This window comes from Papio anubis, chromosome 3, assembly GCF_008728515.1.
Source record: "Papio anubis isolate 15944 chromosome 3, Panubis1.0, whole genome shotgun sequence".
Classification (NCBI taxonomy): domain Eukaryota; kingdom Metazoa; phylum Chordata; class Mammalia; order Primates; family Cercopithecidae; genus Papio; species Papio anubis.
Window position 1 is genome coordinate 116,105,593 of NC_044978.1, and position 17,383 is coordinate 116,122,975.

Sequence of the window (17,383 nt, forward strand, 5' to 3'; positions counted from 1 at the left end):
GCCTCTCAGTGACTCTGAAACCTTCTCTTTTCCTAAAAGGATGATCTACAGAGGGTTTCTGAAACTCATCTTAAAGTTGTCCTATTAGATTCAGGCATGCAGGCAGTTTTCAAGGATAGCACCAACTCACTCTCAGTCATATTTTCTAACAGTGTTAAACATCTGACAGTGAATTTTTAAAACAGAATCTATCTAATGCTTGCTAAGACACACTTACGATTTGCTTACATAACCTTCTGTTTTCACTATGGTTTCCTTCTCTCTTGATCATGTCTATTATACACAGTTAAAAGTCTGGTTCACATTCTACAGAGGGTAAACCTCATGTCTTCTTCTGGGTTGGAAGAGGGCACATTTTTATAAAATCTAGAGAGTTCACTGATGTTTACATATTTTAACTGATATGATGGTTTTATTTCTACAGTTGTTGCTATGAAGGCTACTTGACATATCTATATCATTTGGATAATGCAGTTCTTCTTATTAACCCTTACTGGGCCTGACAAGAGGTAAGGGTGGTATGCATTGGGGCTGGGTAAAAACTGTTCACACAAATGCACCTGATAGCAGTATTTCCAGAGGCATTTTCCAAAATATTTACCAGGGGACATTCCCAGATTCTACTGTCAGTGTCCCAAGCACTTTCCAAATCAGCTGTGGATACGACGTTACACACGGTTCTCCAGTACACATGGTTACCAAGTCCCAAAGGGCTGTCACCATTGATTCCATCTGGTTACGCAATCTGTCTGTATGTAATTCAGGCTAAAATTAACTTTGCCTTTTCCAAAGTTACTTTCCCTCTGCATTTTTTTTTTCTCTCCATATATAAGAGGCACCAAAATATAGCCATGCTAAAACCTTGGCAATCTTTGGTATTCACAGTTTAAGACTGCTTTAGCTTGTCAAACTGGTGGTAAAATGTATCACGACAACTGGACTGAGGAATTTTGCTCAATTTTGAAGACCTCAATGATGAGTCTCTTTTGAAGACCAATATACTTCACAGATACAGGTACTTCTGATTACCTCCATTCCCTCCTAAGATCTCAGAATGAAAGTAAATGACAAAAATTTGTTACAAATCTAGAAAGACAAAGAAATTTGAGAGGAAGTCACAACAACACAATTTAGGAAACTAGAAAACAGATGGACATATGGAAACTAACTCAGCAGATTAGGAAGAATGAAGTCCAATTCAGCAGTATAAGGTGATGAGCAAACTGACTTGCACTGTAGAACTTTAGAAACATTTAGGGATTAGAGGCCTTAGATACAGTGTGAGCTGTGAAAACAAGGGTGAAGCCAAGACCGAAAGCAGGAGAACTAATGAAAAGTCTGTGTGGAAGCAATTAGACCCCCTGATTCTTAACCATACAGGGTGATTTGCCCTCCTCCAATGCAGAAGACATGAGATTTATTATCCTCTGTAGAATGTGAACCAGAGTTAGCTGGATACAATAGGCACGATCAAGAGAGAAAGAAACCACAGTAAAAACAGAAGATTATGTAAAAATCCATCTGTGATGTGGTGAGATCGCTTTAGACACCTATACACATAACATTTCCAGAACAGCACTTAAACTGGCTTACACTCCCTAGGAAGAGATTGATTCTACTCTACGGAATCTATTTTATAAGAAAAGCCCTCAATATACAATTAATTGAGGGCCTTTTAATAAAATGGCTGAGTCACATCACCCTATAGTTGAGCCCACCAGCTACGACTATAAGGCAAACTTCTAATCAGCATTCTAAACCCTGCATTTTTATACACGTATGAACATCCCAGGATTACCACATGGAAATCCTCTAACGTAAATGATGGAGGTGGAGTGGGTGTGGAGAAACGAAAGAAAAGAACTCAGAATAAATTATTTAGAAACAGGGAATGAATCCTTGATATTCCGGAAGAGATAAAAGAATATATTGCATCTGTGAAATAAAAATCAAATGCCTTGAAAAAGAAATACCTAGAGCTCTTGAATATTGATGATATGAGAGCAAAAATGAAAGGCTCAGCAAGTGCAACAATGAACAATAGGAGAGAAAATCCGAGCTACAAATGTCCCAGAAAGAAAGAACACTGAAGAACACAGGAGAATTAAAAAAAATACGAGAAAATCTTTCAGAGATGAAAGATATCCATTTTATATTTTTAAAAGTTTGTGTCATTTGCCACAATATAGATGAAACTGGAGGAAGTTATGCTAAGTGAAATGAATCGGACACAGAAAGACAAATACCATGTGACCTTCACTTATTTTCTAGATTCCATATGTGGAATTTATAAAAGTGGAACTCATAGAAGTTGAGACTAGAATGGTGGTGATTAGGGGCTTGGGTGAGGGTGAAGGAGTAATGGAGAGATGTTGGTCAAGGGGTACAAAGTTTCAGTTAGAAGAAATATGTTTTCGAGATCTACTGAACAGCATAATGTCTATGGTTAATAATTATGAAATGGATATTTCAAAATTGCTAGGAGAGCAGATTTTAAATGTGTGCACCATGAAAAATGATAAGTCTGTGATGTGATAGATTGGTTAATTAGCTGAATTTAATCATTCCACAATGTATGCATCCATCAAAACATTACACTGTACCCCATAAAAACATACATTTTTTATTTTTCAATCAAAAATCTCTACAAGTACACAGCACAATGATGAGTAAAAATGAGCACCAAGTCAATTTCATCACTGGGATTTCAGGACACTAGGAATAAAATGACGGTCCTACAAACTCTGAAAGACATAGAGACCAAAACAGGTCATAGAGAAAGAACTGAGAATCAGAATGGCAACCAACTTTTCAACAGCAACACTTGAGTGTAGATAATAATAGAGCAATATTTTTGAGTCTTAGGGATGATATATAGTTTGGAATAACAGGAAATCCCACAGAAGAGAAAGGTAGTAGGAATTCCAAGGAGGATGATGAAAGGAAACCCTAGGATGAAAGCTGCTAAAAAGTCCAAGCTGGAGCTGGAACACAGAGAACTCTGTTCTCTAAGATGCTTCTGTTTCTATGGAGATTACAGTGACAGGATACTTGGATGTTTAGTATTTTGAGGGGATTGATACTGAGAAAGAGAGTTCGGGAATGAATTACAGAAAAGTAGTAGAAGATCAAATACATAAAATCAAAATATGCACTTATTCCGGAAGAAACATTACAAAAAAGAAACCATAATAATGTGCATGCTATGTGACTCAGGTATTAAGAGAGATACATGTTAATATAAACCCTGAATACTGCGATCAGTAAAAGGTATGTTAGGTCAGCAATGGGAGTAGCAGGGAAGGAGAAAGTGTGGCCTCTGGGTGTGCATTTGCAGAGTGGTCATAAAATAACACAATCTTCACATTTCACAGTGAAAATTCAATGTATAATGTCTAACCTACCTCCCAAAAAAGTCAAGGAGTAGAAGGAAAAACATTTGACTTAGACAGAAGGAAACAAGTAATTACCAAATATCAAAATAAATATAACAGTTGAAAGTGGTTGTTTTTGAGGAACAAGAATGTGGTGAAAGGCACAGAACTGCAGCTTTATATAATTCCTGTGAAGTGACTTGACTATTTAAACCATGTATATATAGAGCTTTGACCGAAAATAAAATCAAAACTAAAAAGAGCTAAAGGCAGTGAAGTCCTGATTTTGACCTACAGATACGATAGTTAAAATAAATGCTTACAGCGGATGTGTACACTCTTGAATATTGCACATTCGTCTAATAGGTTTCGGCTTTTTGTTGGCCTCACAGAAGCTGCGATGGACCATTTTATTATCACTTTTCCTACGGCATCCATATTTAGTGTACTGGAAACCTGGAAAAGGAAATAAATTTCTTTGGATTTAATCACTTATTCATGCTTAGTTACTTGATTATTCACTCACTCATTCATACATTTATTCATCCATTCACTAAATATGTATTGAGTGCATACAATTCGGCACTTCAATAGGTGCTGAAGGTCCCAAAGAACATTAAATAAACAAAAACTTTTACCTTTTCAGAGAATACATTTGATAAATATTGCAACTGCATGCTTGGTAAAGAACTAGACTCTAAATATATAGTCTAGTGTGAGAGATAGATATGAAAACCACTGTGACAGTATCTAGTAACATAGGCTTTTAGAAAACTATGTAAGTAACTTACAGTAGAGGGCACTAAAGGAACACAGAGGGAAGAGCTCTGTAACTTGGAGGAGGGGAGGGGAAAGCTTGGAGGATCAGTACTTTCCTTCAGCAGAATACTGAAGTTCAAATAGCATGGGGTAATGGAAATGAAGCAGAATTATTCTCCAAGCAAAGGAAATAACATATGAAAAACTGTGGTTTCTTCAGAAGGCTGAAGTATCATGTTGAAGAGGACAGGAGGTAGGGAAGGATCAGATCTTGAAAGCCTTCAGTGTCTTACAAGTTTTTGGACATTATCGTGAAGGTTATAGGGAGTTACTGAGGGTCTCTCAAACATCAACTTTTATATTTGTAATTATGTATATATATTTGAAAAAAATCAAACCTATCCAAAATTGTAAGAAAAAACAATTCTTTTTTTTTTTTTTTTTTTTTTTGAGACGGAGTCTCGCTCTGTCGCCCAGGCTGGAGTGCAGTGACCGGATCTCAGCTCACTGCAAGCTCCGCCTCCCGGGTTTACGCCATTCTCCTGCCTCAGCCTCCCGAGTAGCTGGGACTACAGGCGCCCGCCACCTTGCCCGGCTAGTTTTTTGTATTTTTTAGTAGAGACAGGGTTTCACCGTGTTAGCCAGGATGGTCTCGATCTCCTGACCTCGTGATCCACCCGTCTCGGCCTCCCAAAGTGCTAGGATTACAGGCGTGAGCCACCGCGCCCGGCCAAAACAACAAATATTTGTATACTTTGCATTAGATTGATCTTTTGTGACTATGTCACCACATTTGCTGTATTTCTTTATAAATGCGTATGTGTGTAAATATACATATAATTTTGCTGAACCATTTGAAAGTTGAGGATATCCTGATCCGTCACTCCTGAATATTTAAGCACAAATTTCAGAAGTACATTCTCTTATATAACTATAATATCATTCTTAAAATGAGGACATTTAACATAGACATAATGCTATTATCTAACATACAGACCTATTCCAAAATGTTCAATTGTCCCTATCATGCTATTTATGGCAATCCTTTTCCAGTCAAGGATCATATGTTGCATTTAACTGTTATGTCTGTAGCCTCCATCAATCAGAAATAATTACTGAACCTGTTTTTGTCTTACGACATTTACTATTTTTGAAATTTAAAAACCATTTGTTTTATCAAATGTCCCACAATTTGGGTCTGTTTAATTGTGTTCTAATGATGAGATTCAAGTGATTCACTTTTAGAAAGAATGCTGCATAAAGTGATATTGTGTCTTCAGGGCAACATATTAGAAGACTGAAGGATTTTAATCTGGGAAATAATATAATTTTACCATTCATTCATGCATTCATTCAAGAAAAATTACCCTGTAAATTAAGGCAGAGAAGAACATCAATATTAGTTGACTAGTTAAAAGGCTATTGCAATAATCGTCCCTCCCAAAGTGGTGATTGGAGTCTGGTGAAGAAGGAATAGATGTGGGAGATATGAAGAAGGTATATCTAACAAATAATGTGACCAAGTAAATGTTGAGAGTACAGCAGAAGGGAGGGTCAAAATTAAATGGGCATCTTGTAATGGATAAAGAGATGTCATTTAAAATAATTAACTATTGTATGCCTCCCTCAAGAAAACACTTTAGAAATACAGCCTTGAACTTAAAATTATAAAATAAATAATTTACACAAGCACTGCCTAATACAAATTTTGTTCTCAACTATTTGCTGACATTTTTGTAACAGCCTCTTGCCTTCTCCTGCCCATGAGGGATAATTGGTAATGGAGCACTTGTTTAGAACTAGAGGAATGGATGATGGGAGAAATGGAGAAACATTAAGTCCAGCTTAATGGACTCTGGAAAGGGAACGGAGGTAGCACAGTGCAGTGAGTGAGAGCATGTGTTCAGAAGCCAGGTTATCTGGGTTTGAATCCTATGGGCTCTGGGAAATTATCTTGTGTGTCCTTCAGTTTTGCTACCACTTTAACAGAGATAACAATAGTACCAACTGCATAGGGCCATTGTGAGTATTCATGCATTGATATATAAAGCATTTAGAATAGCATTTGGTTTCAAATACATAGCATAGTCAGTTACACAGTCATGCAACCAATAGCCCTTTTATTATTAACTCTGGTAGAAATGCAGAGAGATATAGAAAGTAAAAGTAGGGAAGAAGAAAGGTGAGGAGCAGAGTACAATGAATTTGGGAGAGTTCTGGAGTTTGGGAAGAATAAAGTGATTAAGAGGGCCACTACAGTAAATGCAAGACAAAGGATCTGAGAGAAAAGGGCAAGAAGATTTTACAGTCTGTCACTGTTATGAAAGGAATCCTGTTATTTGATGATTCTTTCAGTAAAAATGTTTTGTATTGATGTTTTGATGGTTATGTTTGGTGTTTCTCAGATTGTGGCCTCGATTAGAGACAGCCATAAAGGTAGAAGCAAGATTGGTTTTTATATGCATTACATTTTGATAAAATAAATGTGTTCAATTGTTACCTCCACCACAGGGTTTGGAACACTGAGACCAGCTCTTCAAAGCCCACTCAAAAGTATCGAATTCTTCCTGGATGACATTGTTGCTGTTGATCATAGGTACTGAGTCTTCATGGATGATGTACTTATATGTCAGGCTAGAGCGGGTATCGTTTTCTTGAGGTATAATCTAACATACACATGAAATCAATATGTAAATCACGTAAGGGTTTTACATTTTGAGTGTCAAATTACAAATATTTCAGAATATTGCTCTTATTAAAACTGACAACTTTCAAATAGTTTCAAAAATTATAATGTTTTATTTCTGTCAACTATAGTGCACATGTGCCCTGTTTAAGAAGAAGATGAAATATCTATAACACTTTTAACATAAAAGTATTAAAAAAATACATACACTGAAGGGTAAGAGTTTGTATTATACACATAATAACTTTATAAGATTCACTGTAGGTTTCCTTAAATTAAACCATCTCCTTTTTAAAGGATTTTAAATTTTAAATGTAACGAATTAAAATTAAAATTAAAGGATTACAATTTTAAAATTTAAAATTTAAATTTAAAATTTAAAATTTAAAAATTTTAATGCATTTTAAAATTGTCTTCAAAGAAAATTGTTTTGTTACGTTTTGTTCTGATGATAAAGATAGTAACGTTCCCTCCAGAAAATATATACATTATGGAAAAATATAAAGAAAATGAAAAATCATAATTCTACCGAACTAGAGAAAACCAGTCACTTTCACTACTGTGATAGTCCCTCAAGACATTTGCATTGTGTTTGTGTGTGTGTGTGTGTGTGTGTGTGTGTGTGTACAGACATATACACTTTTCTGGCCTTGTTTATTTCATGCACATTTCTCAAGATAGTAAATATTATTTGAAAACATGCTTTTGGAGTGTGGAATGATGGTCACTGGAGACTCAGAGGGGTCAGGGGAAATGGAAGGGGATTGAATGATGGGAATTTGCTTGGTGGGTATAATGTGCATTGCTCCAGTGATGGATGCACTGAAGGCCCTGACTTCACCACAATGCAATATATTGATGTAGCTAAATTGCACTTGTACAAAAAAAGTTAAAAAAAAGAAAATATACTTTTAAATGTCAGCATAGTCTGTAATCCTAAAAGTGTTATGTATTATTGTTAATAAGTGTGTGGTAACTCTTGAATATTTGTATTGATTAGAAATTTTCCCAACTTTCTGGGGATTTCTGGCTTTTCTTAGTAGACTAAAGGGAACAAACACTTTAGAGTCCTAGTTCTTCTGATAGACTGGTGAATGGTCCTCCAGAACAGTTAGAACAGTTGTTACTTTAATAATAAGAGTGTATGAAAGTGGCCATTTGACACTACATGTTACATAATTTTCATCTTCATTAATTGGATGGGAAAAATATCATGATTTTAGTTGTTATTTATTTTGATAACTAATAAAGTTTAATTTTCCTAAATTTATTACCCACTTATATTTTGAATACTGTACATTGCATGACTGTCCTAGTTTTTATTGGAACTGTACACATATTTTTTCTCTCCTAAATAATCTGTGCACTAAAGACACAAATTCCTTTTTGTAATAAGAGTTGCAAATATTTTATCAGTTTGTCTCTTGCCTTTTAATTTTGTTCAGGGCAAATTTGTCTTTTAAAAAATTAATTGATTTTCATGTAGCTTTCATAGGATTTTACTAATTATGCAAAGGGAGAAAAGTGCAATTCATTGGTATTCCAAACTACATTTTTACAACTACCTTTTGTTTGAGAAATGAGGTGATACTAAAACCAGTGGGGGTTGAGGATCTGGTTATCTGACTTTTATTCTCTTTTTTCTGTCTTTGTGTTTAAAGCAGCATTAAAAAATCAAGCACCATTCGAACAACCCTTACACTCTAGCCAGATATCTAATTCTCTTTGCCCCAGACAGCCTAGCCACCATGTGACAGAACTCAGAATGGAAAAGCAATGTCATAATGACAGAACACTGCTTGTCCACACCCTCGTCTCCTAGCTACAAATCTCCCTGTTGTACCTTTAGCCCACACCACTTGCTGTGGTCAGATTATAATCAGTGGGCAGGTCTTGAAGCATCTATCATGATGGTTAAGCATCAGGTCTCTAAAGCCAGATACTCATGTTGTTAGAAAATAATACAATGTAATTATATTAGTGTGAAACAGAGCTTCTGGCCTCTAATCACTCATATTTAACATAATCTAAATAAAACTTTAATATATATTTTATTATGGAACAGAATGAGAGTCTAGAATAGACCCACATAAATGTGTACAATTAATTTTTGACATAATTGAAAAGGCATTTTAATAGAGAAAGAACAGTCTTTTAACAAATAGTGCTAAAATAACTAGACATTGTGGTGGGTTAAGAAATATGTTTAAGATTAGGTAAAAAAGGGCCGAGAATTCCGTCTTGGTTTCACTGTCCCATGTTCTGTCTCACTTGAGTCACTTGCTGTAGTGGAAGTCAGGGTCATATTGTGAGGATATATACGCATCCTATGGAGAGGCTTAGGTGGCAAGGAATCATGGACTGCTACCCGCCACATGGAAAAGCTGGGTAACAGTCATCTGAGGCCTTTAAGCAACCATGTGACTAAGCTTGGAAGCAGAGCAACCCTCAGTCAAGCTCTGAGATGACTCCAGCCACAGTTGACAGCAGACTCATCAGATGCTCTGTGCCAGAACTAGTCAATTAAGTGGTGTCCAGATACATGCTGCACAGAAACTATAAGTATGTTTGTGTTTAGCCATTAAGTTTGAGGGTAATTTGTTTTATAACGATAGATAACTAATATAGACATCCATATGCAAAAATAAGGACCTAATTCTTCATACAAAATTAACCCAAAGTGATTCATATACCTAAATGTAAAACGTGTAACTCTAAGACAGTTACCAAAAAATTGTAGGAGAAAATGTTTTGATGCTGGATTAGACACAAAAAAATTTCATAACACCAAAATCTTGATCCACAAAACAAAACATTAATAAATTGGACTTCGGTAAAGCTAAAATATTTTTGCTCCATGAAAGAAACTACTAAAAGAACGAAAAGACAACATATGGACTGGAAGAAAACATTTGCAAATCATGTATTTCACAGAGGACTTGAATATACACAGAGCTCTCGCAACTCAACAAAAAGAAAATATAACAACTTTAACGATGGGCAAAAGCTTCGAACAGATATTTCAAAAGGGAACCACTTTTCAGAGGAAAAAAGACTAAAAATTGAGTGGAGCAATTTGACTTTAGTATAATATTTTATAGGAAATCCAATAAATAAAAATTCTGTATAAAACAGAAACTAACAATAAATTTCAAATCAAGTAGATGTCTTCTGCTTTCATCCATGAGGGAGTAATGGAGTTGTCTTCCTGGTATTAAAAGCTGTACAACTGGGCAAAATATTTGCAGAAACTTTTTTTCTTTTTGGCAATGGATAACATGACAAAGGACACCAATCCTTGTAAGAAGAGAAACAAGCCGGGTCTTATTCCTGAAAAGGGCCAGGTTCTGGACCCTGGCACAGGGAGGAGGAGCCCAAGCCCAGTCCAGCCGTCTGACTGAGCAGAGGAAATAGATTAGAGTTTGGAACCTTCAGAGCAGGGCACTAAAGAAGAGGGGCCTGCTTAGAGAGATCACCTAAAAATCTCCATGGGTCCATGACTGAGGGTTGGTCTGTGTATGGTCAAGACACCAGGCAGTCCACGGTGAGGGGGGTGCTAGGAGTGGGACAGAGATTCAAAAACCAGGCAGGGCTGAGCCTGGCACCAAGAAAGTCCGCACCATGGGAAGAAGGACAACCCTGAAAGAGACTAGCTGCAAGGAAGAATAAAACCAGGCCTTAAAGGATCAGGATGATCTGACAATAACTTAACTGCCTGCCAGAACAAAACCAGACACCTTACAATTTATCTTCCAAAATGTCAAGTGTACAAGAAAAAAAGAAGCAGGAAATGTGATTCATAAAATAAAAATAGACAACGTGAAGACCCAGAACTTAAAGGGTAACTTAGATGTAATGAGTGAACATTATGAAAAATTCAGCCGAAAAATGGATATTACAACAAAAAGAACCAAATGGAAATTCTAGAAAAGTAAAGTGCACTGATATGAAAAATTTACTGGATAGGCTCAAGGACAGACTGGAGATCACATAAGAGAAACAGTGACTTAGAGCTCAAAAGGAATAATCCAATCTGAAAAATGTATTTTAAAAAATATTATAAAAGGATGAACAGAGCCTGAGACTTGTGGAACAATTTCAACAGATTTAAATGAGTCCTAGGAGTAAAGAAGAGGAAGATGGGGTGGGGGTGAGGGTTTGGGAAAAACAATTAAGGAGAAGACATCATGGGAAATTTACCCAAATTTTGTCAAAAACATCAACCTACAAAGCCAAGATTCTCACTGAACCCCAAGCATAAGACATACAAAGAACACCGTAAACTGTCACAGTCAAACTGCTAAACCAACAAGACAAAACAAAAAGATGAAAAGGAAAATCTTAAAAGGCAGCAAGAGAAAACTGACATATTACACACAGTGCAGCGATATAAATGAGGCTTCTCTTCATAAATGATGGATTCTAGAAGGCAAATGCTGTATAAATGAGTAAAAGAGGGCTCCTGTATATTGGCCCCTAGGTTATTTCTTCACAGCAGGCTGAGGCTGAGATCTGTTAGCTCAAAAGCCCTCTGCTGCCAAACACAAACTTTCATACATCCAGTTGTTTTTAATGCTGCCCAAATGAGGGAGTTTTAGCCATTTGGGGACTGCCTGCTTTGCACAGCTATAGGAAACTGCATCCAACGTCTGCTAGATATGAATAAGACCTTCCGGCTATAAGCACCTCACGCTGCTGCCTCCCTTGGAGCCCTCTGACCCACAGACTCTCTGCTGTGCTGCTGAATGACACTACCTAGGCACATACACCACCTCAGATCCCCCTCTTCCTCAGAAGTTCCCTTGCCCTTCTGTTCTCTGGGTGGTGGCCCCACTTGCAAACCGGCTGAGGCCGCGCTCAAAGTGTGTGTGTGCTACTGCCACCTTGTGGCCATATCTTTTTCTTTGCTCAGCCCCCAAACCCTTGGAACTCGCTAGAAGATCATAAAAACACAGTGCTGAAAGAAGGGAAAAAAGGAAACAAAAAAACCAAAAAACTAGCAGCCTCAGATTCTATATCTAGTAAAGATATCCTTCAAAAATGAGGGTGAAAATAAAGATATTTTCAGATCATTGAAAGCTGAGAGAATTACTTGCCGATACACCCACACCACAAGAAATGCTAAAGGAAGATCTTTATACTGAAGGTAAATGATACTAGATGGAACGTTAGATTTACAAACTAGAATGAAAAGCATACGAAATGGTAAATATGTGGGTAAATACAAAAATCTACTTTTAGTGTTGTCTTTAAAAGATAACTGATTATTTAAGTCAAAAATCAGAATGCTGCATTATTCAGTTTATAATATATATACACAATAAATTACATGAAAATATTGCACAAAGAATGGGGGGAAGATAAATGGAATTATTTTAAAAGGCAACTCATTTTTCAATGTTCAAAGTACGTTTAATATTCAAGGTAAAAGTGTTTTCAGATAGATTAATTATAAAATAAGCTGAACCAACTATACCATGAGCCCGTAATGCCACATACCAAAACAATAACAGGATCATGTAAAGGTCCATCGGTGTGAAGACTTTCAACGTCATCTTCAATGTTATAATCCCACTCCACACCAAGATCTATGAAGGTCCGCGACTTGGCTTCCTCCCCTTTGCCATTTAAAATATAATGTCCTGTAGCCTGGTTCTTAATAGCTAAAGGAAGAAAAATGAGTAACCAGTATACATTTTATTTTATCATATTAAGTGCTGAAGATTCACAGCACATATATCCTTTCTACAAATCAATGACCATATTTCTTTATTAGTAGCAAGCAATCAAAATGGGTGTTAGTTCTGATATTATTCCCATTGTCTTGATTAGGCATTCAAAACTCTCACGAAGCATTCCTAACTAGTCAAAAATATGGCAAGACGGTTAAATAGGCAAAAATAATGTTTGCAAATATTCCCATTTGAAAACATCGTCAAAGAGGTTAATAGTTTCTAAATCATTTATCCTATATATTTCCTTACAAAACTGGGAATATTTTGAAAATGACAGCTACTTTTTCAATAATTAATAGAAACAATTTATGCTAGGATAGCATATAACATAATGGTTTATTTATTGCATTTTTTAAAAAGTTGGTCAAAATATTTATAGTCATCCAACATAGCTGAAGTAATTTTTCAGGCCAACAATTTAGTTCTCATGATTGTAAAATTTCAGAGCCATATCACCTACTCATATAGTTAGGAAAAGTTGCTTACTGCTAATGGAATTCTTAACGTAGTATACATTTATTACATATTATAAAATGAAATAAAATGCTGGCTTAGTGAGTAAAAAATAATGACTAGGATTTTAAATTTTAGATTTGTTTATCAGAATATAATGTTATATTAGAAAGCAAAATTTCAAGTTACTACCATTATTGAAAATGTGTAGAAAACATGAGTAATTTTAATTAAATGTATCTATTCCTCTCGGGCTTTAAACTGGTCTATTTTTTCCAAGGACATTAATATGAATTCTAGGATGAAAAAAGGAATTTTAAATACTGGAGAAAGAACTATAGCTGACTTCTAGACTATTATTACATTTAGTAGTGAACATAATTTAAATGTGTTTAAAAATTCTATGAAACACCATAAAACAATTCATTTTTTAAAGTCACAACTGAAATAAAATGATTTGCTGTAAATTCTCATGGAGTTGATATGTGATGTCTTAGTTTCGGAAATTATCTTAGTGTTCTTATAGGCCAAGGAATAGGAAAGTTATGTTTACACTTGTCTATACAATTTAAATTTATACCTCTTTAAAGTGACATTTCCATGTAATCTTCTCACAAAAGAAAAAAAAAATCTCCTTGTGGAAATTATAATCAGCTCTCTGTGGCAAATGGATCTGCATGTGCCAGTCAAAAACCTGACACATGTCAGATATTAGAATAATTTAAGATTAGATTACTAAAATTCACCTGTGGTTGCTTTTCAAAGAATGTAAAATACAATAAAAATAAGACAATATACAGTATTGGATCAATCAAAATATCAGAACTTATTTGTCAACATAAGTATGATGAATTTTTCTGATATTCCTTAATTTAGTTGATTTTATTAACATATTTATTTTCTTATCTCCTATTACAGAGCAAAAAGTGTATAAGAAATATAAGCTTGTCAAATGATTTTTTCCCTCATATAATTAGGAACCAACCCCAGTTTCCATAAAAAATTAAAGCTCTTTTTGTTTTTATTTTTTTTTTTAAAGTAAGCATAGTTAGGAGAAATGACCAAAAAAACCTACATAACATTCAATTAATGCATTTATGTATTATTTTGATTCTTACATATGTGTATGCACATATATGTACATATACGTATGTACATATACACATATCTATATTTATGATTTCTTTGACATTTCAATGTTTCAGTGCATGTTGAAGCAGAGCCAGCAGACAGAAACACTTACCAAGAATATGAGGAGAAGCCTCGTCTTCTTGGATTAACACATGTCTAGCCCCAGGGGGTATATCAAACATCTTAAGGTACCCTTTGCATGTGTAGTAAATATTGTAGGAAGCAAAGAAGAAAACAAAAGCAATAACCATGGTTAGTTGAGCACTACATTCTTACTGCTTCTGCATGCAGAAGAGGGCATCCATAAATTTAAAGAAGCAGTTTCAGAAATTAACTTCAAAGCATTGGTAGCTTTTGTGACATCCAACATGAAATTAGAGGAAACTTTTTTTTTTTTTTATTAAAGAGGGAAAAAAGTTAATCTTGTTACCAATGTATTAGTCACTTATCTTGTATTGACCTTCAAATGATGTCAACAACAATTCAGGCAAATACTATACTTTCCTGTGTCCCTCTCTGTGTGATTCTAGTTTTCTAAACCATCCTTTTCAAGTGGAGTCAACTTTTAATGAAAGTTCACTTAAGTGGTGAACTTTTTGGGATATGTTATCTGCCTACATGTTATTTTAAAAGTCTAAGAGGGAAGTATAGATAGCTAAACTTCTAATTATTAAAATATTTTCATATTTAAAGCCTTCTTTATTATAAAGGAGTTACAACAGAAAAATCAGTGCTTTCATTTTTCTTGTGATCAGCATTAATTTTAAAGCTTTAGACAAGTTTTATGATGGGACTATTTTAACCAAATTGACAACGTGGATTTTAAACCACTTAGTTGGAAAATGTGTGTAAATTATGTTACGCATTGCCTTTATATGCACCCTAACCTCAAAACCTCCTAAGCCAGAAATAAGAAAATCAATATGCTTAATTGGTTGCTTTGGGTTTTATAATCATATATCATTCCTATTACTGTAAATGTCATATATCACATACTATGTTGATATTATCACGTCCTAAAAATTATCTTACAGTCATTTAGAATTAATATTATGCCCATAAATCATAAATATTATGACCTGACAATAGTCAGGTCAATTAGAACAGATGTTATACATCTCATTATCACATAAATAAATTAATATAAGATGATTATGTAACCTACACTTTCAATACATTATGAAACATCCAGTACATATTCTACGGAGAGTATTAACAGAAATGCAGTTATCAATCCACAATTATTGATAAAAAAAGAAAAAAAAGTGTTTTTGCCATTTGTATATGTACAATAATATATACTATGAATAGATTTACCTAACTTTTTCACAATATTTATTAGTGTCCTAACTAAATAAAGTGGTCCTTTTGGGATCAGGGTGTTGAGCACTTTAGCCTGGGGTATAGTCTAACACATGAAATGTACCATGTTTGTCTGAGTACACAGTGGCTAGAAGGAACATGCTTAAGGTGCCAAGTAGAGCAAAACAGCTTGATGCCATTTATGGATGCCCATCTTTCTGCAGTTTGCTACAACTTACCCAGTACGTTTTTAGCTTCTCTTGTTTCAGCAAGAGAAATATTACGAGCTCCTTTGGGTAAAGTGAAAGCGCCTCTTGTCTTCCCTTAAATAGAATGTCTTTAATTAGTGGTGGGTTCATGTTTATCAAAGTCTTGTTGTTTCATTGACTATCTCATAAGTCATATATTTTGTTAGGCAAGATATAAAATATGTTCTGTAAGTTTATGTGTTGAAGTCACAATGCATTTGTAATAGACAATGCCAATAAACTGTTAATAGTCAATGAAAGTAAGACTAAGCATGAAAGTAAGGCTAAGTAGATGATTTGAAGTTGAATACTTGCAGATTTCATTTTCCAGCAACTTCAATTCTTTATGGCATCTCTTGCTTAAATGTTTTCCTGTTGGAAAAGGTTAATTAGTCTATTAAATCACTATGATGACAATATTAGTGCAAAGATATGGATGTTAGATTATCTTTGAACGGTTTGAATTGGTATGACAGATGAAAATTTTCTAATGTTCTTTTGGCCTTGATTTGCAAGTTTAGCATAATGTTTGAGCTATCTGAAAAACAGTACCAATACCTTATATTATACATAATATAGAATGAATGAACATGGAAAAACCTTTTCTTTACATTAATTCACTGTGGAAATAAAACAAAATGAATTATTTTACATCCAAAAGAAAAGAATAAAATGTAACTCGAATAAAGAAAGCACAGTACATTATTTCACAGCAAGATGAAGAAAATTACATTTGACTCCACTGAAACATAATACATGTATGTAATTATATTTCTCTTTGCTTTACTAAAATAATGCAATCAATCAGAAACAGCAATATTTGCTTTTTAACAATTTTCAAAGTACAAAACAAAGTAATTTATCACACAGGAATAGCAAAGACATCAGTAACAAGAAAAACATTAGAATATAGTCTCCTAGTAATTGAGTTAGGTAGCTGGGGTATAATGGGAGTAAAAAAAAGAAACTAAGAGAATTATTTCATTTGGATGAAGACTTTTTTATAAAAGGAAAAATCACCCTGATGACAATATACTTAATGTAAACCGTATTTCTTTGTTTTTGTTTTACTTTCATGATTTTATAAGATACCAGCAGCTCTTTGGAAGACATGAAAATCTTCTTAAGCAAACACCACATCAAATTTATCTTTAAGTGCTGAAATCCCAGAAACATTTGCCCAATAAATCCTTATTGAAGAACTGAACATCTGATACGAACTCAAGAAATTATTCAGTAATAAATATTGGTATACAAATCTTTTATGAAAATTCCAATGAATATTATTAAACTATGGATAATATTGCCTATTATTTGATGTATGATGACAGCTTTTTGTTCTGCCTTTGAACCTTCAGTGTATGTCTAAGTCCAAGTTATTGACTATGTAACAAGCATAAACATTTACAGAGATGAGCAATTACATCTCAGGTTAGTTTTTGGTTGTACCTCGATTTTGTTTAAAGTAAATTTTTAAAAATTATGTGAAATACAGATCCAAGATTCCTAGATTTATAAACAGGATAAAACTGTTCACTTTTTAAATAAGTATAACTAATGTGATACTTTAAAAGTTGTATCTAAAGTTTTGTAATTTTTAAACTCCTGATCAATAATTTATGTGCAACAGGAATTCAAAATAAACATCAATTCTAATAATTCAATCTGCATTTTATTAAAAATGCAAAATAAAAC

At 34.4% G+C, this 17,383-nt stretch overlaps 1 protein-coding gene across 1 annotated transcript in view; it reads right to left on the reverse strand.

Moving 5' to 3' along the window:
* The window catches only part of ADAMTS3 (ADAM metallopeptidase with thrombospondin type 1 motif 3), a 279,687-nt gene that overhangs the window by 10,282 nt on the left and 252,022 nt on the right, over positions 1-17,383 (reverse strand). The window contains exons 16-19 of the mRNA XM_017958779.2: positions 14,251-14,331; positions 12,319-12,482; positions 6,634-6,799; positions 3,698-3,830 (exon numbers count right to left, since the gene is read on the reverse strand). Of these exons, the coding sequence (XP_017814268.2) occupies positions 3,698-3,830; positions 6,634-6,799; positions 12,319-12,482; positions 14,251-14,331 (544 nt within the window). The remainder of the gene's footprint in view (positions 1-3,697; positions 3,831-6,633; positions 6,800-12,318; positions 12,483-14,250; positions 14,332-17,383) is intronic.